Source organism: Maylandia zebra, linkage group LG10 (assembly GCF_041146795.1).
Source record: "Maylandia zebra isolate NMK-2024a linkage group LG10, Mzebra_GT3a, whole genome shotgun sequence".
In the NCBI taxonomy this organism is placed as follows: Eukaryota; Metazoa; Chordata; class Actinopteri; order Cichliformes; family Cichlidae; genus Maylandia; species Maylandia zebra.
In genome coordinates this window covers 33807286-33830548 of record NC_135176.1, presented here as the reverse complement: position 1 = coordinate 33830548, position 23263 = coordinate 33807286, and the positions used below count along the sequence as shown (strand labels likewise).

General features: G+C 46.1%; 5 protein-coding genes across 5 annotated transcripts in view; 3 read left to right on the top strand and 2 right to left on the bottom strand.

The window, feature by feature from the left end:
• Positions 1-1474: 1474 nt before the first annotated feature.
• LOC101485921 (histone H1) lies at positions 1475-2132 on the top strand. Its single transcript, XM_004556925.4, has one exon. It carries the CDS (start codon positions 1490-1492, stop codon positions 2084-2086), a length of 597 nt encoding a protein of 198 aa, XP_004556982.1. The 5' UTR covers positions 1475-1489; the 3' UTR covers positions 2087-2132.
• Positions 2133-3200: 1068 nt separating this feature from the next.
• Positions 3201-4214, top strand: LOC101486230 (histone H3). Its single transcript, XM_012920689.4, has one exon. The coding sequence runs from the start codon at positions 3250-3252 to the stop codon at positions 3658-3660; it is 411 nt and encodes a 136-aa protein (XP_012776143.1). The 5' UTR covers positions 3201-3249; the 3' UTR covers positions 3661-4214.
• Positions 4215-5282: 1068 nt separating this feature from the next.
• On the top strand, positions 5283-5721 carry LOC106675665 (histone H2B 1/2). Its single transcript, XM_014410772.4, has one exon. It carries the CDS (start codon positions 5302-5304, stop codon positions 5674-5676), a length of 375 nt encoding a protein of 124 aa, XP_014266258.1. The 5' UTR covers positions 5283-5301; the 3' UTR covers positions 5677-5721.
• A 4691-nt stretch (positions 5722-10412) lies between these two features.
• Positions 10413-11712, bottom strand: LOC101485372 (histone H2A type 1). Its single transcript, XM_004556923.5, has one exon. The coding sequence runs from the start codon at positions 11690-11692 to the stop codon at positions 11318-11320; it is 375 nt and encodes a 124-aa protein (XP_004556980.1). The 5' UTR covers positions 11693-11712; the 3' UTR covers positions 10413-11317.
• Positions 11713-13795: 2083 nt separating this feature from the next.
• Positions 13796-23263, bottom strand: part of LOC101485649 (alpha-1A adrenergic receptor-like) — a 10830-nt gene continuing 1362 nt past the window's right edge. Inside the window, exons 2-5 of the mRNA XM_004556924.4 lie at positions 22307-22558; positions 20870-21263; positions 16504-16625; positions 13796-16432 (exon numbers count right to left, since the gene is read on the bottom strand). Of these exons, the coding sequence (XP_004556981.1) occupies positions 16094-16432; positions 16504-16625; positions 20870-21263; positions 22307-22558 (1107 nt within the window). The 3' untranslated portion in view covers positions 13796-16093. The remainder of the gene's footprint in view (positions 16433-16503; positions 16626-20869; positions 21264-22306; positions 22559-23263) is intronic.

Genomic DNA, 23263 nt, shown 5'->3' with positions numbered 1-23263 from the left:
CACAAGCCGAGGCTGAAAGGTGACAAACAAAACGAGTTAGAGGGGTGGCCAGCGCCCCCCTATGGCCATCCCCCCTTGTTGGGGCCACTGTGTACGACCCCTACAGCATGAGTCCTGGAAAATCATGTTATCTGCGACTCTGTGACAGGTACTGATATTTTCTAAACATCAGTATTTCATCTGCTAAAGTGCATAACCAGTTATTCACTGCTACCTGTTCTTCAGTCAGCTGCCTCATCTTTACCAGTCCCAGTAATTATAAGGCATAGATGGAAAACATCTCATAAAATCAAACCAAACTCAGTGATCTAATTTCTGTGTGATGTAAACCTATTCCTCTTGAGCCCATCTCTGCTGCAGTTGTTGCCTTTTTTTAATCTAATAAATCATTCATGCATAACATTTTATCACAGCTCAGAAATGAGACTTTTTCTTCTTCCTTGAGACTCAAACCAGGTGACTGTTGTCACGAGGGAGTCGCAGTGGTTTATAAGGACCATCTGAACTGTGTCCATTTAATCCTGGTTCTTTTAACTCCTTTGAATTATTAATCTATCAACCTCCCAAATCCTGCAAACATTCCCTGAATGAACTCTCTAATCTCCTGTCCTCTCCTCTGTTATGATTCATTTTGATAAAATCATCTTGGTAGGTGACTTTAATTTACATATGGATGATGCCTCTAACTACTCTGCCACAGAATTTCTTAAATTGCAAAAGCATTTAATTTTGTGCACATGTCTGATCATAAATGTAACATGAATAAACTGGTCCTGGGTGCTAAAGTCTCTCAATGCTGTGGGCTCCGCTGCAAACACAGAAACAGTTTCCTGCAGTTTCCAGTCTAACACTGAACACCAGAATGAAACCGCTGATGTGTGATATTATAGATAACAGTATAATATCACATCAGCGTGTACAGTCAGACTGGATGTAGGGAAGTCTCTCCCAGCGGATCATCTGTGACTCTATATCCGCCCGGTCACCGGCAGCCTGCGTGTGTTTACCGCCACCGAAATCTGCCTCCGTTAGAACCCAACTATCCCCGGCACTGCCGCTGTTTCACCGGGACTCTGTCCCCACGGGTCTTCGCTGACCGGAGCACCGAGATCACATTTCATCCGAACCGCTTTGGGTCACTTTAGGAGCAGAAATGTGGAGAAAGTTCGCTGCGAGCTGCTCCGAGAGGCGGTGTGTCAGAGAGGTTTGAAGCCTCCCGAAATTAACGGAAGAAGTCCCGAAGGGCAAAAACAGGATCAGACGGGAGACCGGAGAGTTTTCTCCCCGCTGCCTCGGAACGGGGGTTTCAAACGTTTATCTGGGGCCGGTTTGACCTCCGAAACGCGGCGAAGAAAACACAAGAAGAGCCGCGATTGTAGCGGCAGCAGAGCGGAGGGCTGGCTTCACTCTCCATGGTTCTCATGTGCTTGATAAGTCCCGCCTCCCGCGCGAAGCTCCGACATGCTCAGTACGAAGCTCACGCGCAGACATGGCAGAAGAAGCTCCCGCAGCTGCACCGGCGAAAGCCCCGGCCAAGGCTCCCAAGAAGAAGTCCGCTCCCCGGGCTAAGAAGGACGGACCCAGCCTCCCTAAGCTCATCGTCGCCTCGGTGACAGAGTCGAAGGAGCGCAAGGGAACGTCGCTGGCGGCCATAAAGAAGTACCTGACCGCCAAAAATGTGGACGTACCCAAGGCCAACAAACGTATCAACACCGCCGTCGCCAAGCTGGTGGAGAAAGGCATTCTCAGTCAGGTGAAGGGCACCGGGGCTTCCGGCTCCTTCAAGCTTGCTAAGAAAGAACCGAAAGTCGCGAAACCAGCGAAGAAGAAGGCTGCCAAGCCCGCGAAGAAGGCTCCCGCCAAAGCCAAGAAGCCCGCGGTGAAGAAAGTGGCCACCCCGAAGAAATCTCCGGCCAAGAAGGCTGCGAAGAAAGTGGTGAAGAAGAGCCCCAAGAAGGCTGCTCCCAAGAAGCCCAAGGCGGCAGCCAAGAAGCCCAAGTCCCCCGCTAAGAAGGCCGCTCCGAAAAAGCCCAAAGCCGCCAAGAAGCCCGCAAAGAAAACTGCGCCAAAGAAGGCCAAGAAGTAAAAGCTTCTCCCGCACCGAGTGCATCAAAGGCTCTTTTCAGAGCCACCACAGCCTCCGCTACGAGCTCCTCGTTCTGTGTGTGTGTGTGTGTGTGTGTGTGTGTGTGTGTGTGTGTGTGTGTGTGTGTGTGTGTGTGTGTGTGTGTGAGAGAGAGAGAGGGAGGGAGAGAGAGGGAGAGAGAGAGAGGGAGGGAGAGAGAGGGAGAGAGAGAGAGGGAGGGAGAGAGAGAGGGAGGGAGAGAGAGAGAGGGAGGGAGAGAGAGAGAGAGGGAGGGAGAGAGAGAGAGGGAGAGAGAGAGAGAGAGGGAGAGAGAGAGAGAGAGGGAGAGAGAGGGAGGGAGAGAGAGAGAGGGAGGGAGAGAGAGAGAGAGGGAGGGAGAGAGAGGGAGGGAGAGAGAGGGAGGGAGGGAGAGAGAGGGAGGGAGAGAGAGGGAGGGAGGGAGAGAGAGAGAGAGAGAGGGAGAGAGAGACTCAGCTTTACGGGAAATGCATGTTGAATTGTCAGAACATTAGAAACATGAGTTTCAGTCTTATGTCAATAAATACAATCTGATAATTAGCTAGGCAGTGATTCAATGATACTTTGAAACCTGAATTATTTCCCAGTCAGTGCTGCAAATATTTCCAGTTTATTCTGGTGCTGATGACAGGAGCTGATGAGTGCACTGAAGCTGTGGATGGCTTTGTTTTCTTGGTTTACTGGTTTATTACCTGCTGTTGTTTAAAGTTAAATTTGAATTAGCCCCCCACCCCCATCTCAAAGACCTCTGTAGACTTCACATAAGCACTGTGCAGTAACCCACACTCTACATGTATGTAACACTAATGTATTTTTATTTTTCCCGGTTTGTTCGTACATCTTATCTTTTTGAATACTGTTCATATGTGTAAAGTGCTGCTGAAGCTGTGCACCCCGCATGTGTGCAGTAGTAGGCGGCGCCGTCTCACTGTACATCTGAATAACAATAAAGAAGTTCTGTTCTCTGTCTCGCGCTTCATTTTGAACATTTTCGTCCAATAGCTGAGCAGCTGCGGTGCGCGCGCTACCAGATCTGGACCAATCAGCGCTGAGCTCCCGCCTGCAGCCCCTGTATAAAGCCGCTGCTCGCGCTCAGACTTCATTCTCTCTTTCGCTGTTCACACAGAGGAGCCCGAAGCTGTAAGATGGCCAGGACCAAGCAGACTGCCCGAAAATCCACCGGAGGAAAAGCTCCCAGGAAGCAGCTCGCCACCAAGGCTGCCCGTAAAAGCGCCCCGGCTACCGGAGGCGTGAAGAAGCCCCACCGTTATAGGCCCGGGACTGTGGCTCTCAGGGAGATCCGCCGCTACCAGAAATCCACCGAGCTGCTGATCCGTAAGCTGCCCTTCCAGCGCCTGGTCAGGGAGATCGCTCAGGACTTTAAGACCGACCTGCGCTTCCAGAGCTCCGCCGTCATGGCTCTGCAGGAAGCTAGCGAGGCTTACCTGGTCGGTCTGTTCGAGGACACCAACCTGTGCGCCATCCACGCCAAGAGGGTCACCATCATGCCCAAAGACATCCAGCTGGCCCGCCGCATCCGCGGAGAGAGGGCTTAAGCTGATCTGAGATCAGTTTACACAAAACACAACGGCTCTTTTAAGAGCCACGTACACGCACTCGGAGCAGCGGTTTACAGCACAGACTATGTATTACCTGGCCCTCAGCTAAGTGCTGTTTGGAGTCTGTTGCTCACTAACAGAGCATGCAGTGTGGGTTAGTATTGATTGTACTGTATTACTACACAGGTGTGTAGCGGACAGGAAGTGTAGCGGTGCAAGCCCACAGACCGCGTCAAGCACAGCTGCGTTTGAGTGGTTACAGGACTGCAGAGTTCATAAGCAGCTGGATGGAGACACTGAGGTTTCAGCTTGGAGGACAAAGTTTCACTGAGCCAGGCTTTAAACCTCATGATCTCCCTAAAAGTGTTTTATATGAACACGGAAGTTTGGGGAGGGGGAGAAAACTAAAGCTCCAGTTCAATATAAAATAAACCGTCCTGCATGGCAGAGATGTGCAATAAGAACCGAGCCATGGCTCAGTGTCTCGCAGCCTCAATGTGCACTTCAAGTCATTTATAATTAAATGATCATTGTAACCTGTTTGATCTGCTGCTCAGACGTTTTGCTCCATATCCAATCATTAAACTGCTGTTAAATAAAAGCAGGCCGGGCAAAGAGCTACCAGAACTTTCTGTCATTTCAGTTATCACTGCCAATTAGGATGAAAGTGTGGATTAGTGCACTGTCGTTATGGTTTACATCAGGGGTAGGCAACTGCAGGCCTCGAGGGCCGGTGTCCTGCAGGTTTTAGATGTGTCCATGATCCATCACAGCTGATTTAAAGGGCTAAATGACTCCTCAGCATTTCTTGGAGTTCTCCGGAGGCCTGGTAACGAACTAATCATGTGATTCAGGTGTGTTGACCCAGGGTGCGATCTAAAACCTGCAGGACACCGGCCCTCGAGGCCTGCAGTTGCCCACCCCTGGTTTACACAATCTGTTCATATACGATCAAACTGCAGCTCACAGCTACGGGGGAGCTTGTTAACTCCAGCCATTGGACCATTTCCCACACCCAGAAACAAACTACACTCTTTTCATACTGCCGACACTGTACTCACTTTTACTCAGTTTTTTATTCACCTTTCAGTCACTTTAATTTGAAAACTGTCTATACTGTATATTCTGTGCATTTATTATCTCACTCCTGTTGCCTGTTTATGCCCCGCCCTTATCTTCAGCGTCATGCTGCTCTGGTGTGTCTTAATTGGCCCTGGGGGATAAACAAAGTCTCTGTTTCTGGCAGCTGCGGCGTCCTGGGCTCTGCAGTCCGCTGTGCGGCTCTCGAAGGACCGTCATTATCAGCCGAGCCTCTCCCGGAGCTTCCGTCGGCTGTCTCGGTCTTTGTGTGATGTTGTAACTCACACATGGATCAATGTTTGTCTGCACACGTACTGAAGCAACACATTTAAATCTGCTCTTCCGCACTCCCGATAAATGTCCCACAGCCCCGTCAGCAGGTTAAATAAAGCACTGCTCTTTTTCTTCGTTGTGCGATTTACCCAGTAAAGACGCGGAGCAACAGCTCGACCAATGACAGGCGCGGATCTGCACAGCCTTATTTGCATACAGTGGAAATAAAAGAGCCGCTCTGCGCTGACGGGCACATTCTCTGCTGGGAAGTAGCGACGAAGGAAAATGCCTGAACCCGCAAAGTCCGCGCCCAAGAAGGGCTCCAAGAAAGCCGTGACCAAAACCGCCGGCAAGGGCGGCAAGAAGAAGAGAAAGACCAGGAAGGAGAGCTACGCCATCTACGTGTACAAGGTGCTGAAGCAGGTGCACCCCGACACCGGCATCTCCTCCAAGGCCATGAGCATCATGAACTCGTTCGTCAACGACATCTTCGAGCGCATCGCCTCTGAGGCCTCCCGCCTGGCTCACTACAACAAGCGCTCCACCATCACCTCCAGGGAGATCCAGACCGCCGTGCGCCTCCTGCTGCCCGGTGAGCTGGCCAAGCACGCCGTGTCCGAGGGCACCAAGGCCGTGACCAAGTACACCAGCTCCAAGTAAACTGCAGCTCTGCTGCATCCACCCAACGGCTCTTTTCAGAGCCACCCACCTCTGCCGAGGAGCACATGTCCTGCTGTGACACTCACTGGTCCTGTTATAAACTAGTGATGGGATTTCCGGTTCTTTCGGTTCGGCTCATTAAAAAGAGCCGGCTCTTTTGGCTCCGAACCGGCTCTTCAGGTTGTTTTGTTGCTTTAATTAATTTATTATTAACAATAATATAAACTTATGCACAAAAGGAATTACTAATGTAAAAAAAAAGTGGTTTTATTTATATATGTTTATATATAAATATATGCGGTGGCCCCTAGAGACAAAACACGTACAAACTCCAAAACACATTTCTAGCATGAACTGAACTTCCAAAGCAGAGCTACTAGATCACTTAAATTACACAATTGAAAGCATGTGTGTATTGTTTGTGTATTTATACACAGGCACTCATATATATATTCAAATAATTTAAAAAAAAGTTCATTTACCTGTTACTACCACACACCAAATCCGGTCGTTGGTACTTCCTGGCTTGTGTAGCCACAAAATAACAAAGGCTCAACACTGCGCCCAGCATCCTGGAGCACTTCTGTTGTCTTTTGTACGTGTTTTGAGTTTTTATGTGCTTCTGAGTTTTTACGTGTTTTGGAGTTTGTATGTGCTTTGTCTGTAGGGGCCACCGTAAATATACTTTTATTTATTCACTCCACATAAAATGTAATAAATAAATCATATAATACAAAAATCAACTATTCACATTTCAACTTTTAACTATTTAAATTTTCAGCTTTTTCCTTTCACAAATTTAAAGTGAAAAGAACACAAAACACTGCAAACCACAACACAATTAAATATAAATTATAATATGAAAACTAAAAGAACATGCATATTCTCTGTCATATGGACCTGCATGAATAAACTTTCTCAATCCTTTATCATCTGCAACCGAAAATAGTTGTGGATGATTACTATACCTTTCTAATGTTGTTGTCCCTGCCTCTCTTTCTCTCTCTCTGGCTCTGTTCCTGTGCTACTGAGTGTAACTACCGCCCCTCCCCCCTCTGCCCAGCGTAAAGCACAAGGCTCGCGTGCAGAGTGAAGCGGGAAAAAAGTGCGAGAGAGAGGCTGAGAGAAAGAAAAAAAAAAAACCCCACGTGACGGCTCGCGATAAGGAGCCGGCTCGCGTCGTTCACGTCAAAGATCCGGCTCTAAGAGCCATTTCGTTCGCGAACGACCCATCACTATTATAAACACATGTTTAACACGTGTAGTGGGGAACATGTACAACAGTTTCAATAAACCGAGCAGCACTGATCGAGGCTGTTATCTCTGATCATTTATCTAATAACACTTCCCCCGCGTCCCTCGTGCGCACCCGTTTCCTGCAGTGTGATGGCATTTCCGGATATTTCAGCTGCGGAAATGACCAGTTTTCATCTCCAGACGTAACAACACATAATTACAGGTGAGCTACAATATAAGAGGAGATTTCACAGATTGTCCCGCCCGTGACTTTATGTATTTGGTGGTTTAGAGGTCTGAGCCTGACTTAAAGGGCCGGAAGTTAATGGTAGCTAACTCATGTCGCACCTGCAAAAACCCTTTGCAGAGCTTTATTAGTTCTGGTTATGTGGGTGTAGTTCATCTGCTTTATATTATGTCACAGCTGTGCCCCTCCACCCGCTCTGTGAAATGGATGGATGGTATTATGACACTAACGCTAATCAGTTTTCCTCATGGAAAATGAGTAAACAAAGGCTGTATCTAGGGCTGGGTTTTTATAATCGATTTATCGATTACAATCGATTCATTAAAATCCTGAATCGATTTAATATAAATTTATTTTGCCCGAAATGCCAGAATCTCTGGTGACATCTCACAAAATTTCAACAACCACCAATGAGAGCAGGAACACAGATTCTGCACAAAGACTAAACCCGCGGATCAGAATCAGTTAATGTCGCCTTTCTCACAGTCGGGGCTGAAAGCCGACAGCTCGCTGATTCTGATGTGTCGGCGGGTCCGCGCTTTGTGTTCACGCCCTTTATGCGCCGATTCTAAAGCTGTTAGTTTATCTCCAAACAACATTGACTGAACCAGCAGCAAAAGAAGATCCAAACTTCACATAAACATCGTCATGAACTCACTCTGACTTTTGCTGTTTTGCTTCCATCACGATGCACAGCTCCCTCTCTCTGTACTTCAAGAACAGTTTCCCGTCTAAAAATCAGTTTTCTTCATTATTCGCTTGCTTGTTACGCACAGGTCTACTGTTGTTTACAGGCTGTCAGCCGCTGTTTTTTGTTGTTTTTTTTGTTTTTTTTTCCTTTTACTAACTTCCGAAAAGAAAACCTAATTTCTGCTGTTCAATACTGAACAAATTTAGACTTTTTAAAATTATGCAAAATGCAAAACGCTGTGTCTGTAATAAAACCGCTGTAACATCAGAGGTAACGTTCATATGCTGATTAATGGTTTTCTTTCGTTTTTGATCTACTGCAGAATATTTTTATAAAATCCAGGCCAGGAAAACCTTCATCTTTTTCTGTTTTATCTTCAGCTGCTTTGACACAAAGGCCTCGCTGTGACGCTCACACCTTTGATAAAGTCTTGCATGTGTCAGCTTCCTTTTTATAGATACAAAAATATGTAAATGTGCTGATCTGAATTATAATATTTCTGACTGTCAAAATTTCCCAGATTCAAATCGAATCGAATTAAATCGTATCGTGGATCGAATCGATTCGGGACCTTGTGAATCGGAATTTAATCGATTCTAGAAATCAGTGATGATACCCACTCCTAGCTGTATCCCAATCCAGGGTCTGCAGCCTGAAAGGCCGCATTTTAATTACGTAACTGCGACAGACGAAGGCTGTCCCAATTCAAAGGCTGCTCGAAATGCGGCCCTCAAATGCGTCCTTCATTTCCCTGAATTTTAAGGACGTGGCGGTGTAGACTTCGTGGCCCAACATATCCCAGAATGCATAGCGTGGCGGTGGGTGTGGATAATTTTGCCGAAAAAAAACGGCAGATGAGGGGCAGCCGAAGAGTAAACTTTAAGTACTGAATATGATGTCACTTATTGATGTTTAATAACGAAGAACATTAAACATTCCTGTTGGCCACATGTCGGCAAAGTCATGTGACATTAGTGACGTTTGTACTAACTTGATTTTAAAGCCTTTACTTTCAAATATACGCCGTTCAATAGCTGAGCTTAATCAGAGAATGATCAAAGCTCATGTAGAAACAAACAAATGAACAAAAGATTTTCTCCTTCATCTCTGTCAAACACAGCTGTATGACACGTTTCCAGCTGTTAGTATCATGGTTGCTAGGCAACCTGGGCAGCGCGACGGAGGCTAGACCGCCCATTTCACAAGCCTCGCACTTGCGGCCTTAGCGGTCTTTGAGTACGCGGCCCATGAGGACCGTTAAGGCTGCAGACCCTGAATTGGGATACAGCCATAATTCATGTCACAGCAGATGAGGACAGACGTCCTCCTTCAGTCAGGAAGTTAACAAGGTGACCGAATGACAGACAGGTGAGGACACCTGAGAGAGTGAGGGGTGGAGTCCCAGCTGGGTCTCCAGGTGTACGAAACTCGTACAGCAATGATGCTAACAGTGAGATCATGATCATGTCTGATTCACAGCACATTAGAGGGCCTGGCCCATCCATCAGCTGCACAAACACGTCAGATCTTCAGTGTAAATTCTGCTGTAATCAATCATTTTATTTTTCTTCTCTTTTAAACAAACGCCTCCAAAACTAGAGCAGAGGGCTGGTCTGCCACACCTGAGCGCCTTCACACTGCAGGGGGACAGGAAGACAAACCTTCAGCCATGTGGTGAAGCTCACTGACCTATGACCCAGCATACTGTCCCTGTGTCAGTGTCCACTTCAGTCATGGGATACAAGCGGTGGAACAAAGCCCCACGTACATGCAGTGATGCGTGGAAGGAACATGAGTGAGGAGGAAAGCATCTTTACCCAAACTAAAGAGCAGAGCAGGAATACAGCAAACACACCTGTAGCTGTTAACTGAGCCTAAATATTGCAGGTCACAGACCGTCCACGGTGCTAGGTGTAGGCTGCTGGGGCATTCCCATGATGCAGTGGGTGTTTCTTCTTCACTATTAAGTCTTCATAGACCTCTGTGTACTGAATCATCCTGGTTATTAATAGTTTTCTCTTCCACAGCGTGTCTTTATCCTGTTGTCCTTCCCTTATATGGAATCTATACTTTAATAAACATGAGCTCATCTTAAAGCAAACGTTCAGATCATAGCAGTGTCAAATGTGCAGCACAGGATTGAAACAACAGGATCAACATGGAGACAAATCAAATTCAAATTTTATTTCAAATTCAAATTTTATTTGTCACGTACACAGTCATACACAGTACGATATGTAGTGAAATGCTTGGACAACTGCTCGTGACCTAAAGAAAACAAAAAAGGAAAAGGCTATGAATAAGATAGGAAATAAATATGAAAAATTAAAAAGGGTAAATTTAACTAGGAAGGAATAAAATATAAATTAAGGTTAAAAATGAAATAACTGTACAACACAAATTAGAATGAAGGGTAAATTTAACTGGGAGAATAAGATAAAATATATAAATTAAAGTTGAAAATAAAATAACTGTACAACAAAATACACAATATGGAACTATATAAGAATGTATGAAGAAATATAAATAAATATATACACAATAACAGCAGCTGTACAAGTATTAACCGGAAATGAAGAATATAGTGTCCAGTGTTGTGCAAAACCAAAGTCCAGAAAGTCCAGTGTGTGTAAGAACTATATGTGTGGGTCAGTACTGTGTGGTGGTGTGATTGAGAGACCGTATCGCCTGCGGGAAGAAGCTCCTCCTCAGTCTCTCTGTGTTGGTCTTCAGGGAGCGGAATCGCTTTCCTGACCTCAACAGAGAGAACAGTCTGTTGTTGGGATGGCTGAGGTCCTTCACCATCTTCCTGGCCTTGGTCCAGCACCGCCTGCTGTAGATTGAGTGCAGGTCAGGGAGCTCGGAGCGGATGGTGCGCTCAGCTGACCGCACAACCCTCTGTAGAGCTCGTCTGTCCTGCATGGTGCTGTTCCCGAACCAGGTTAAGATGTTTCCCGTCAGGATGCTCTCTATGGTGCAGGAGTAAAAGTTCCTGAGCACCTTGGAGGGCAGTTGGAAGTCTCTCAAGCGTCTGAGGTGGTAGAGACGCTGTCGGGCCTTTTTCACCACGGTGTTGATGCGACAGGACCATGACAGGTCCTGCGTGATGTGAACTCCGAGGGTGTGTCTGATGTGTTAACATTGTGACTAGAGATAAATATGTGAACACAAACAGCCGCGGGTCTTCTGGCCTTTGCAGTGTGACTGCGTCCTTTATGACCCGTCACAGGAGTTGATCGTTAGCTACAGACGCTCCGCTGGCTCACTGTGTGGTTTCAACACTTACACACAGGTTTGTGTCACAGCTGCTTTTGGTTGATTAAAGTGAAGAAACGTTAACCCAGAGCGGGTCGGACCAGTGAGTCCGGGCTGTGACCCGCCGTAGTTCATTTAAGGTCGTACTGCTCTCAGATGTTGTGTGTGGCCCTTAAAAGAGCCGTTATTATCAGCGCGCTTCTCCCGGAGCTTCATTTCGCCTTCTCAGTCTTCTTGGGCAGCAGCACGGCCTGGATGTTGGGCAGCACGCCGCCTTGAGCGATCGTCACTCCGCCCAGCAGCTTGTTCAGCTCCTCGTCGTTGCGGACGGCCAGCTGCAGGTGGCGGGGGATGATCCTGGTCTTCTTGTTGTCGCGGGCGGCGTTTCCGGCCAGCTCCAGGATCTCAGCCGTCAGATACTCCAGCACAGCCGCGAGGTACACCGGGGCGCCGGCACCAACACGCTGAGCATAGTTACCCTTCCTCAGCAGCCTGTGGACACGGCCCACCGGGAACTGCAGCCCGGCCCGGGAGGACCGGGACTTCGCCTTCGCTCTGGTTTTTCCGCTCTTTCCGCGTCCAGACATCTTTGTAACTGACTTCGCGCTATTCCCGCGAGAACATGGACTCCGGCAGAGACTACGCGTTTATATAATCACCTGCTGCTCGCTCATTGGTCAGGCTGAGAGTAAGTCTAATCGTCCAATCAGGAACGAGCAGCACTGCGGTTTCTTTGGTTTTTGCGTTGTGTGATTTTCAAAATAAAAACGAAGTATTTCATTTTTATATGGATGACAATTTTAAGGCAAACTACGTCAAACACATCAGTATTTACAGCCTAAGGTACTTTACCATGTTCATCCAAATGGAGAAAATCAACTGCACATAAAAACACAAAAATATATAATAACAAAAACCCCACAAAGGGTGTAAACGAACAAAGCCCACAGGACACAGCAAACAGCTCACTGTGCTGGTCGAGGTGAAGAGTCGTTACAGCAGGACTGAGTCTGTGAACCTGGCCACAGTGCTGAGGAGAAATCCGGGGTGGTTTTTATTTTCTCCCATCAGTCATGAACTGTAAGAAGTTAATGTTAAAGCACAAATCACAAAAATGCACAAATATAATTAATTTGCAATTATAAAGTTGTTTGTGAGCCACAATATTCCACAACGATCATCATGTTGATTTTATCCTAGCAGCATTTCCTCCTGTAAAATAACAGAAGTGTCATATTTTGTCAGTTTATCAGTGAATTTTTATTTAAGTAAAAGAGTAAAATAACATTCATATCTGAGCTCTTTTCTCTTCTTTTACTTTGAAGCGTACTAATACTAATATCACTCCGCTGCCTCTCACGTGCGATTGGCTGGACCTTTCCAAGTCCGACAGAGCATGCGCAGTAACGTGTTTGGTCGTTTCAGTTCGCTGTGGTTTCATCAGGAGTATAAACGCCTCTTTTCTCAATTTCAGGCTCATTATTTATCCTTTGCTGTTCTTTTTCCGGATGTAACTGTCCCTGAGACAGTTAAAATAAAGTTGGTTATTTCATGTTTCTGTGATAGATTCATGCTTAATTTAGTTCATTTATTTATAAGATAAGATGATAAAAGTGTAACATTAATTAAAAAACATGTCTAAAATATGTGATTACAAAATATGGGTTTGTTAAATATGTAAAGTGCTGTAAAGTTTGTAATTGTCACATGACCAGAGTTTGGTTGAGAGCACAACCATGGCATTGTGGAGCTAGCATGGATACATGGCTACAGATGCATCTACAGCCTCAGCGTTAATGTTATTCTGCATGTGGTCCAAGAGGCGCACACGGTATGGTTTCATGTATATTGTTTGTATAATGTTGCATACGTGTTCCACACTGGTAATGAGAGGACATTTTTGTGATATCCATTATTCTGCATTTTTCTGTTCTGCTTGCACAAGACTGTTTATGGACACTGATATGAGAGACTGTGTGGTATCGCAAGAAATAAGTGGTTATATAAATATATGAGTATACATAATAGTTATTATTCATAGATACCTACATCCTAAGTTCCTGTTATTCTTCTGAAAGAAACAGAATGAATGTGTTGTTACAATGGTAATGCCAGGAGAGGCAGTATTAGTTCTGTGTTACATTAATGTGTAAGGAAGTGGAAGAAGTGTGTGTCCTGTAGGAGGCAGTAGAAAAATGGATGCTCATGTTCTGTACATGCCCTGAAAGAAAGGTTCAGTAAACCAGTGCAACGATACTCCGGTGTAAGGCTCAGTTATTGTATTTTTATTAAGCTCAAAACATTTATGTTGTAAACTTTGTGTTTCTTCAGTTTTCACGGTGTCTGAAGACAATAAGAGTGAGAGAGAAATAAATTTCCGAAGACATCAGTATGATGCGTGGCCATTCTTTGTTGGACCCCTGTAGTTACACCGGAGCTTCCTGGAAAAGTCACGTTTTTCGTTGTGGTCTAACCAATCAGCAAATATCACTGTGCTGTTCCCTGCAAGCTATTGGCCGAGTTGTACTGACACGGATTGCATATGGATTTTATGAAATGGCCCGAACCACGTTTTGCTTTGATGTAAAACCATTTGAAAGAAACACATCAAAAATAATCAATTAGCAGTTAAATAAACACATGATAATCGATAATAATTAACCCATAAAAGTATTTTATTTATTAGATGAATGAGTTTAATTTACAGTGAGGTCACTTATTACAACAACAGAAGTATGGAAATATAAATAAAGTACAAATAATCATAAATAAACGTGTTAAGATTGTAGATTCAACGTTTTGATTAAAAATCAAGTTGTTTTTAAGAAGTTTGGATTTTTTTTCTTTTTACACTTTTTGTTCTAAAATAAATATTTCAGTATTAGTGTTTTTAGCTGCAGTACCTCAGACGACCACCAGGCGCAGCTTTATACAATAAAAGTCTTTAACTAATCAGTGATGTCAGACCTTCACAATAAGAGCCCTTTATGACCAACTACTTTGACTTTGAGTTAAGAGACCTTCAGAATAAAAGTCTTTAAAAACAAACAAAAGATAAATTGTGAAACAAAATTACGTTAAGAACTTTAAGAAGATTTTCTTAAGAAGTTTTAGAATTTCCTTAAGAAACCAAAATATTCATGTTTGTATTTTATTTTGTTATTTTCCTGAAAAACTCATTCTCAGTCCAGTCCAGCAGGGGGCGTAACGAACGTTTAAGCTGGTCTGTGAGCAGGAAGAAGAAGTAGTAGGGTTAAATAAGCATTAAATGTTTTACAGTTTTTTCTGAATGCTTAAACCCTAACTGTGATTCCTGTAGCACAATCTCTAAAACTATTCAGACTTATAGCAAAACCACTCACTGAGTTTGCAAAACTAAAAGCACAAAAACTGCTTTGCACTCAGTTTGCAATTTTGTAACACACACTTTGCAAAACTGTAGGCACAATTCACTGCACAACACTCAATTACCAAATTTCCAACACACTCCTAGCAAAAGTATACACATGTATGGCTATCATTAACACTAATCTGCCAACTGTCTGGCACACTGTCACATGTGAAAACTTTCTTAGATAATTAGTTCACTTTGCAATCAGCCTAAGCACTATAATACAGGTAAGCTGTGTGTGCGGAGTACAATGGAGGCAGCAGGAAGAGTGAGAAGTAGAGGAGGCCGAGGAAGAGGACGTGGAGGTGAAGAAATAGGATGAAGAGGACGACAAGGAGGAGCAAGAGGAAGACGAGGAGGGGGGAGAGGAAGATGAGGAGGGGGAAGAGGAAGGGTAGGAAGAGTAAGAAATAGAATTGCTGATGACATCAGAGCTACAATAGTGGACCATGTAATCAACCGTGGAATGACCCTGAGGGTAGCTGGCCAACGGGTCCAGCCTAACTCGAGCCGCTACACTGTAGCAAGTACCATAAGGACATCTTGAAATGAGAATCGGTGAGTACAGTCACTTCGCACAAAGATTTGTAGCACTGCCATATGCCAATGAGAAACACACCAATACCATTGATGTAAAAATACTGAAATTGTTACTTTACAGAATTGCTAGATGACCAGATGCTGGGGCAGAGGAAGCATGTTCACTGCAGACCAAGTAACCCATATAGTCATTATGGCGATTGCAAATAATCCTATACTTGGAAATAAACACTTGTGTTTGTTTTGATGTGTTTGAATAAACACCAGTACTTGAAGTTTGGATCCCTCTATGCTTATGGATCTATGACAGAAGTATGAGCTCAAACTGACATAGCCTACCTTGTGCACAGAGAAAGCAAAAGCCAGATGTGTTTTGTATTCATACCATCAGTGTGCAGTTGGCGCATTGTGTGCTTAGTAGATGATGGCTTGTGTGTACTGTTTGATACGGAAACACCATTTTTACGAAGGTGTGTAGAGTTAATCTAGCTGTGTTTGCTTTTGCAAGAGAACTACAATGTTTTGATGATTGGGTGACAGGTTTTCTTATTTGTGTGAAGAGTTTTGCAAAATTAGCCAATAGTTACAAAAAATGTGCTTAAGCAATCAGAAAAAACTGTAACTTTGATTTATTTGAATAAAATAAATACCTCGTCAATAAGTGAATAAATAAAATGTTTACTTTTTTAACATCTGTGCTGTTTCTTTTTTCATTTTTTACATTAAAACAAAGTTTTTGTTTTAGGAGAAATTTGGATTTATTATCTTAATGTTTTGATATGAAAAAAAGAAGCAGGATGCTTGGATTTTCACATTAAAGGTTTCGTGCTGAAGTCTTAAGTGTCGTGGACAGCCGTGAACTGCCAGAAACCCACCGCATGTCGCAACATTGTGTTTGTAGCAGGTGAGGAGCTCCACCCATGTTCAGGTCCGGTCGTCACACCTGGGCGGAAAGAGCGTTTTGTGCATTCAGTGTTTTTAAAGCCACTTCCTGTTAACAGCAGGGAGGGGCGTTGACATCTGAGGCTGCAGCTAGCGTTCGAGATTCCTGTGCGGCTCAGACAGAAGCATCCCCGTTCATTGACGTCCCTCGTCCCACTCCCATGCTCCGCCCCGTCCCGGCTTTTTTAGCCAGTGTAGGCCGCGGACTCAGCCGTCCTCGTTCCGCCACCGATCCAGGGAGGAGGTCTCTGTCTGAGGAGGAGGAAGACGGCCACGGCAGTGGGCGGAGCCTGGATGTGACGCAGAGCGGACTTGGGCTGACGGAGGACAACGTCTGCTGGCTGCCATTCATGAAGGACGAGTTGTTGGAGCCCTGATGGCCACGGTAGTTGTAGTACGCCTGCCAATCCTGACGCTTCCTCTTCCAGCGGCAGCGCAGGATTCGGATGAAGGCCTGAGGACAGGAAGCAGAGAGGAGTCAGCTGGACCTGCAGGAGGACAAGGAGGCGGAGCTTAAACTGTTACCTGTTTAAACTCGCGGCTGTAGCACGGGTAGATGATTGGGTTCAAGCAGCTGTTGAAGTATCCCAACCAGAAGATGACTTTGAAGAAGGTTTCAGGAGGACGCAGGTTGCTGTTGAATGAGCCTGAGCACAAACAAACAAACAAACAAACAAACAAACAAACAAACAAACAAACAAACAAACAAACAAACAAACAAACAAACAAACAAACACAAAGCTTCAGGTGAGACTGCTGCACTTCTGTCTTGCTTTACAGGGGACATGATGAGCCCTGCTCTCAGACACTCACACAGATGCAAGTCTGTTTGTGACGCTGGGTTTAACAAATAAATGTTTAAAGTTTTAAAAACATCATCAGTGCAAACGTGATGTCATGTGATTGGTTGGTTGTGGCTAACATTAGTTCATGTTAGCTAACTAGTGACAGAACTGATACCTCAGAGGTAAATAAGGACACAGAAACTAAACATCAGTGTGGGAGGATCACTGTAGTGCTGCAGCAGTGAGTTCATGTTAAACCAGGACATCCCGTCCACTCCACTGTAGCAGGACGTGGCTGTTCACTGTTTAGTTAGCTGCACTCAAGCAGGAAAGTCTCACTAATCCGTCTTATTTGGTAACAAAGTCTAATTTTAAACACTTTATGAGCCTTTTTTTGTTAAACAAATGAAGTGTGTGACCATTCGTACAGATGGATGCAGATGTTTGTTTCCCATCCAAATTGAGTAATCGATCAGAGTCAGCTGATCAAACGTGTTATTCCAGATTCAGGTGTACAGACAAAAATCCAGGTGTTAAACCATCAGTTCAGTGTTCAGACCCTCAGACAGACGTCAGGAGGAAGATGGACTCTGATAAAGAACCTGAAGCTGTGTGAAAGGAGGATGAACCGAAGCAGGAATTTTCTTATTCCTTAAATAAAAATAATTTTTATTTTGACTTCTGCTCGTTTTTCTTTGAAAGGACGTTGACTTTTGTTCCTGGTGGTGTAGAGAAAAAGCTGCAGGACAGAATTATGACCAGCAGAGGGCAGCGTTCACCACAACACAGCCCTGCAGAGCTGCATCAGAGGAGGAGGAGGAGGAAGGCTGAAGCGCAGACCAATCAAAGCCCTCACAAACTAAACACTCGAGTGAAACTGGGGCTGCAATCAAACCAAAGAGTGACGAGCTCTCGACCCCCACACCTCCACCTCCGTCTCCACCTGCACCTCAACAACAGGCTAAGTTCATGCTGGCATCTCATCAAGTCAGAGAACTAAATCAGCTTCATTATAAATGACATGATCATCGGTCTCTGTGCAGGTGTGAGCTCCAGGTGTGAGCTCCAGGTGTGAGCTCCAGGTGTGAGCTAGGAACCATTTAAAACCGACACCAGTAAAAACTTGGCAGCTGTGGACAAATCAGGTTTGAGGTTCAGTGAGAGCGCAGACATCACGTCTGTTTTTATTATTTTATGATCACACATTAAAGCCTTGCTGACTCCTCCTCCTCTCTCAGGTGGAGGTGATCTCCTGGTGTCAGAGGATTCTAGAGGACCAGATTGTTGCTGCTGAGGCGGCCTCCTCAGACTTGTAAGGTGATCCTGCAGCCGACTGACTGAAGTTTAGAACATGTTGCAGTTTCCCATGATGCACCTCTGTGCTGCAGGAAGCAAAACTCCTGGTCTGGTGATGGTTCAGGTTCCAGACACTCTTCTTCTTTGGTTTCTGATCACTGTCCACATTAAAGCGTAGCGTCTTTTTGCTGTTTCCTGTTGTGGATGCGAGCGCGCTGAGGAGGAACCAGAGAATCTCACGTTTCTGCTGTGTTTATAAACGTGTCTCTGTGCTCCAGCTGAAGCATCATCCTCCCGCGCTGTGAGCCTCTCTGAGCGCGCTCAGCAGCGTCTGTGAGGGGCGGGGTTGCCCCCTCTGCTGATTTAGTGCAGATGATGACTCAGCACGGAGCTGATGCAGCGTGACGAAGGTCAGCAGCTTGGAGCCAGGGAGCGCTCGCAGCGGGCGGCGGTCTCTGACAGTCGTGGGTCCCGCAGCAGGTATTCAGGTTAAACATGAAGTTTCTAATAATCAGCCCAAGTCTCCAAACACTCATGATGTCAGACAAAGAAGGATTATTATGAACAGAGCTCACATTCATTCACTGACTTCATCTACAGGTGGGTTAGGGTTAGGTTAGCTCCCTGCTCCTCCTCAGAAGTCTGAGCTCTGAGGAGGAGCAGGAAGTTCTGCTGTGACTCCGGTATGAAGACATCACTGAGCCATATTTAACCGGACGAGGTTCGACGGATGTAGAAAAGCGCAAAGTCGTGGACGGCTCGTGTGTCTCGGGAAAACAGCGGCGGGTTAAATTGGGCTCGTCCAATCCTGCAACTGTTTCTCTGAGACTCAGCGGATCAGAGGCTCGCGGCCCAAAGTAAGCCACCGCTGTCTGTCTCTAATGAAACCCATGGCGGTCCAGAGGTCACCTGAAGTCAGCGGGATTGTGGGAAAGGCTCGGTGTGATTGGCGGGCTCTTTGAGATAAGTCAGTGTTATTGAGAGAGTTACAGCCGAGCTGAGGCGGATCAACGGGGATTCCTCCAGCAGCCTTTTTAGGAGGTCTGAGTCCTTCCACTCCGCGGCGCTCGGAGGCCCGACGACCTCCTTATATGCACCGCCGCTGTGAACGCGTGACACCTCAGAGCTGCACTCTCAGAGAGGATGCTTCATTACTCATCTGTTTAAAGTTTGTATTGTTAGGGGCGTGGCCACCTGTTACTGACAGGTGGCTGTTAGCTGTCTGCTAGCTTCACCTGAGCTGGAGCTCTGGACATGTTTGTGCTGTTGGAACCTTTTTAATGACATCATGTGACCAATAACATGGCTGCTGTGACGTTACTGTAGTAACAGAGCGTCTGAGGAGGCGGAGACAGGGTTGTGGTAAAATTAGCAGGTATCTGTGTTTGTGTGTGTGTGTAGACCAGGGGTAGACCGAGCTAACTAGCATTAGCTGATAACTTCACTGTGGTCACTTCTTGAAACGAGAGCCCAACATGGAGGCTTAAAAATGTGTAAAACAGCAGGTGAGTCTGACACAGGTAAATTACAGCCTCGTGTAAGTGTCAGATGTTCTGTTTACATCACTTCCTGTTTTTAAATCTTCAGATTGATGAGTTTGAATAAGTCCACAGAGCAGACTGGACTAATGTTCAGAGAGCTGCAGGTGCTAAACGTTGTCACTCCCCCTCCTGCTCAGGTGCAGTTTTGCTCTTTCTGGATCTTTCCGGGTCTTTAAAGGAGCTCCGACCTCAGATCAACCTCAGATCGCTGCTCTCATTGGCTCAGAGCTCTTTGTTTACAAATAGGGGCGTGGCCTGATGGCTCTGATGTGGGAACTTTGTGACAGAAAATAAAGAAACAGCGAGCGTGTTTCACTTCCTGCACGCTCCGTTACCGCGGACGCCCCGAGTCATTCCTGGGACCGGTCCCATTATCTCCGGCCTCTGATTGGCCGCTGACGCAGAGCCGGAGCTTCAAATATTTAAACTATGAAACCCAAAATAATCAGCCGCTGCCGCTGTGCTGCCAAAGCCAACAGAGGACCCGTTTTTCTCCTCTAATGATGTTGTTGGAGGATTTCTGCTGCGCTGTCGCAGCTCTTTACATCCTCGTCCAATTTTCTGCCAGATTCTGCTCCTCTTCATCCCGAGCCGGCCGGAGCGCGGCTTTAAAGTTTTATTTGAAGTTTGAGTCTGAGGCGTTCACACCAGATCACCTCCAGATGTGAGCTCAGCACTCGCTCCAAACTCTGATTTCTTCTTCGTGTCTCATATTTGAGTCTGAACCTTTAAGAACGATCACATGATCAGGGCGAGCTGTTCACCTGAGGTCATAAAGGTTTGACCCCTGACCCTGTTTCTTGCTAACAGCAGCACAGGAACCAGAAGCAAAGAGCACTTCCTGTTCTGTGATCATGATAAAGGCGAATCAGAGCTCACCTCCCCTGGATTTCAAACAGGAAGTAATGATTTGATTGGCCAGCTAAGTTCAGTAATGTTTCCACCAATCACAAACAGACTGAAGCCTCATTGGCTGATTGTTCTAACAAACTGAAACTGAAAACAGGAAGTGTGACGGGAGGTTGAAACAGACTGAAGGTGGCGCTGTTGGAGCTGCAACCTGTCAGAGACCGTAAACCAGGTCGGAGCAAAATGAAGCACAAACGCGTTTTTGTTTCTTCTTCGTTGGTTTTAACAGGGTTTGACTTCTGACCCTGAAGGCTCGAGTGTTTGAACGCTGCGTTTTGATAATGGTGCCGACGGGGTTAAAGGTCACCTGTGAGCATGTGTTGTTGCGATGGCATGAGTGAAGAGGAAGTGCAGACGTACCGATAGGCAGAGCGAGGAAGAAGGGCAGCCAGCACAGGATGAACATGCCCACCACCACACCCAGCGTCTTGGCTGCTTTCTTCTCTCGGGAGAACTTAAGCAGTTTGACGGCGAGTGAGCTGCGTCCGGTCGAGGCCCCGCCCCCGCTGGCCTTGGAGGCGGGGCACAGCTCCTGGATCTGCTGGTTCCTGCAGTGGATCCTCAGCGTGAGCTCGCTGGAGTCCTCCGCACGCTCCTTCATCATGCCGGCCTCCAGGTTCTTGGTGGTGCGCTTGGCAACGATGTAGACGCGGCAGTACATGGCGAGGATGACGGCGAGCGGGATGTAGAAGGAGCCGAGGGACGAGAAGAGGGCGTAGAACGGCTCCTCGGTGATGAGGCACACGGTGTCGTCCTGCAGGAGGAAGCACAGGTCAGATGTGTAACCATGACATCACACCTGAACACTACACCTGCACCACGAGCTCCACCTGTGAGGCCTCTGAGACGGGCAGCAGAACGTCATCAGACACGTGTTTTTAAAAGAAATGTCAGCGAAATCATCCAGAAATCAAAGAAAAACGCTTAAAAATGTCAAATATCACAGGTTAGTCAGGGTCACAGGGGCGGAGCCTATCCCAGCTAACACAGGGCGAGATTTTTCCTGATTAATAATCCCTCCAGTCATTATGTATTCTTACTGGTCGAACCGGCGACCTTCCGGTTACAGATGCGCTTCCCAACCCCCTGAGCCACGGTCGCCCCCTAAATTGAGATGAGATTAGATGATGAGCCTTAACGATGTGTGAAGTTTGTGGGCATGTGCACAGCGACCGAACACAGTTTAGCATTAAAGACAAGAAATGTAGGAAATGAGCATTACAGGGGAAGAGCTAGCTACAGCAGTCACGCTGGATGCTGTTAGCTGCTGTTAGCTGCTGTTAGTCACGCGTCTTTACAGGTTATCACGATAAATGAATCTCAGTGAAACAAAATGATTTATATTGTGAGTCTGCCCCGACTCTGCGTTACTTCTGAAGTATTTGATGGTTCGTGAACTGGACGTCGCTGACTGCACAGCGTGAAGCTACGTTAAACATGCTTCGTGTTTTTAGATGAAACATTATGAACACATTATGCTTTTGAGTGATTTTAATCAGGGAAATATAAACTGGTTCTGACGGCTCCGCTGCTGCTTTGACAGAATGATGTATATTTTTATATAAATACTCAGAAAAATAAATAAATGAATACTGAGATGTGATCATGTGACCCTCGTCGTTTAGATTTGTTGTTTTTAATCTTTCTCATCAATAAAACTGGGGAAATAAAAGCTGCTCATTTCCTTCTACATCAGGCAAGTCGCCCCCTGCTGGACGTGAGACAGAACATGTTTTTAAGACATGCTTTCAGTCTGTGGGTTCATGTCTGTGGTGCATGCTGGGTAATTTGCCGTACCTGTGATGGCGGCTGCTTCCAGCCAAGGAGCGGGCCAATGGAGATGATGATGGCGAGGATCCAGACACCCAGCATGGCGAGCAGCGCCCGCCGCTCTGTGACGATAGTCGGGTACTGCAGTGGGTAGCGAACTCCGATGTAGCGGTCGATGGAGATGACGCAGAGGGACATGATGGACGCCGTGCAGCACAGGACGTCCACCGCCGCCCAGATATCGCAGAAGATCCGACCAAACACCCAATAATCCAAAACCTGCAGACAGGAAGTCCAATTCAGGTCAGAGTTTAATCGATATGATTACCTTTACATCAGCATTTTACAGCCAAACTCAGAGGTCAGAGGTTATAGTGATAACCTGCATCTTGATTTAAATCCCTGTGTATGCTCAGCCTGTCTGGGCGCTGTCCCCGATACTTTGACAACTGCACACGCTTCGTTCTCTTCAACACGGACACTTTTACTATCATCATGCAGTGCTTGAGGCCACCTGCAGGGGGCAGCATGTGGAGGAGACCGGCTGAGCTCAGCGAGCGGTGAGAAACGGCCAGTAAACCAGTAAACTCTACAGTACAACAGCAAAGTTCAGTGGAATAAAACTGAGATTAAACAGGCAACGATTCAAACTGGAGCATCAGTGAGGCCTCCAGCACCGACCTGCAGACGAAGGCTGCGTCCTGTTTAGCCACAAACTTCCTCATAAATCAATGCAAATTCAATTTAACCCAATCCAGAGCTCAGAGTCTGAGGAAACCATCAGAGGTCATCAAAGATCAGGGAAATTCAGCATCTTTAAAGCGAGTTCCCAATAAACCTGCACATTTATTGCAGCTGTTATGTTTTAGTATCACCTAAAACCTGCAGTGTAAACTCCGCATGTACCTGAACCTCTGACTTTGCTCTGACTTTGCTCTTTTCCCTGGGAACGTTGTTCTTCCAGCATTAGGATCAGGACATCTC

What these genes read in the sequence shown, in the direction of transcription:
- LOC101485921 (XM_004556925.4), top strand. Translation starts at nt 1,490, where the DNA reads ATGGCAGAAGAAGCTCCCGCAGCTGCACCGGCGAAAGCCCCGGCCAAG.
- LOC101486230 (XM_012920689.4), top strand. Translation starts at nt 3,250, where the DNA reads ATGGCCAGGACCAAGCAGACTGCCCGAAAATCCACCGGAGGAAAAGCT.
- LOC106675665 (XM_014410772.4), top strand. Translation starts at nt 5,302, where the DNA reads ATGCCTGAACCCGCAAAGTCCGCGCCCAAGAAGGGCTCCAAGAAAGCC.
- LOC101485372 (XM_004556923.5), bottom strand. Translation starts at nt 11,692, where the DNA reads ATGTCTGGACGCGGAAAGAGCGGAAAAACCAGAGCGAAGGCGAAGTCC.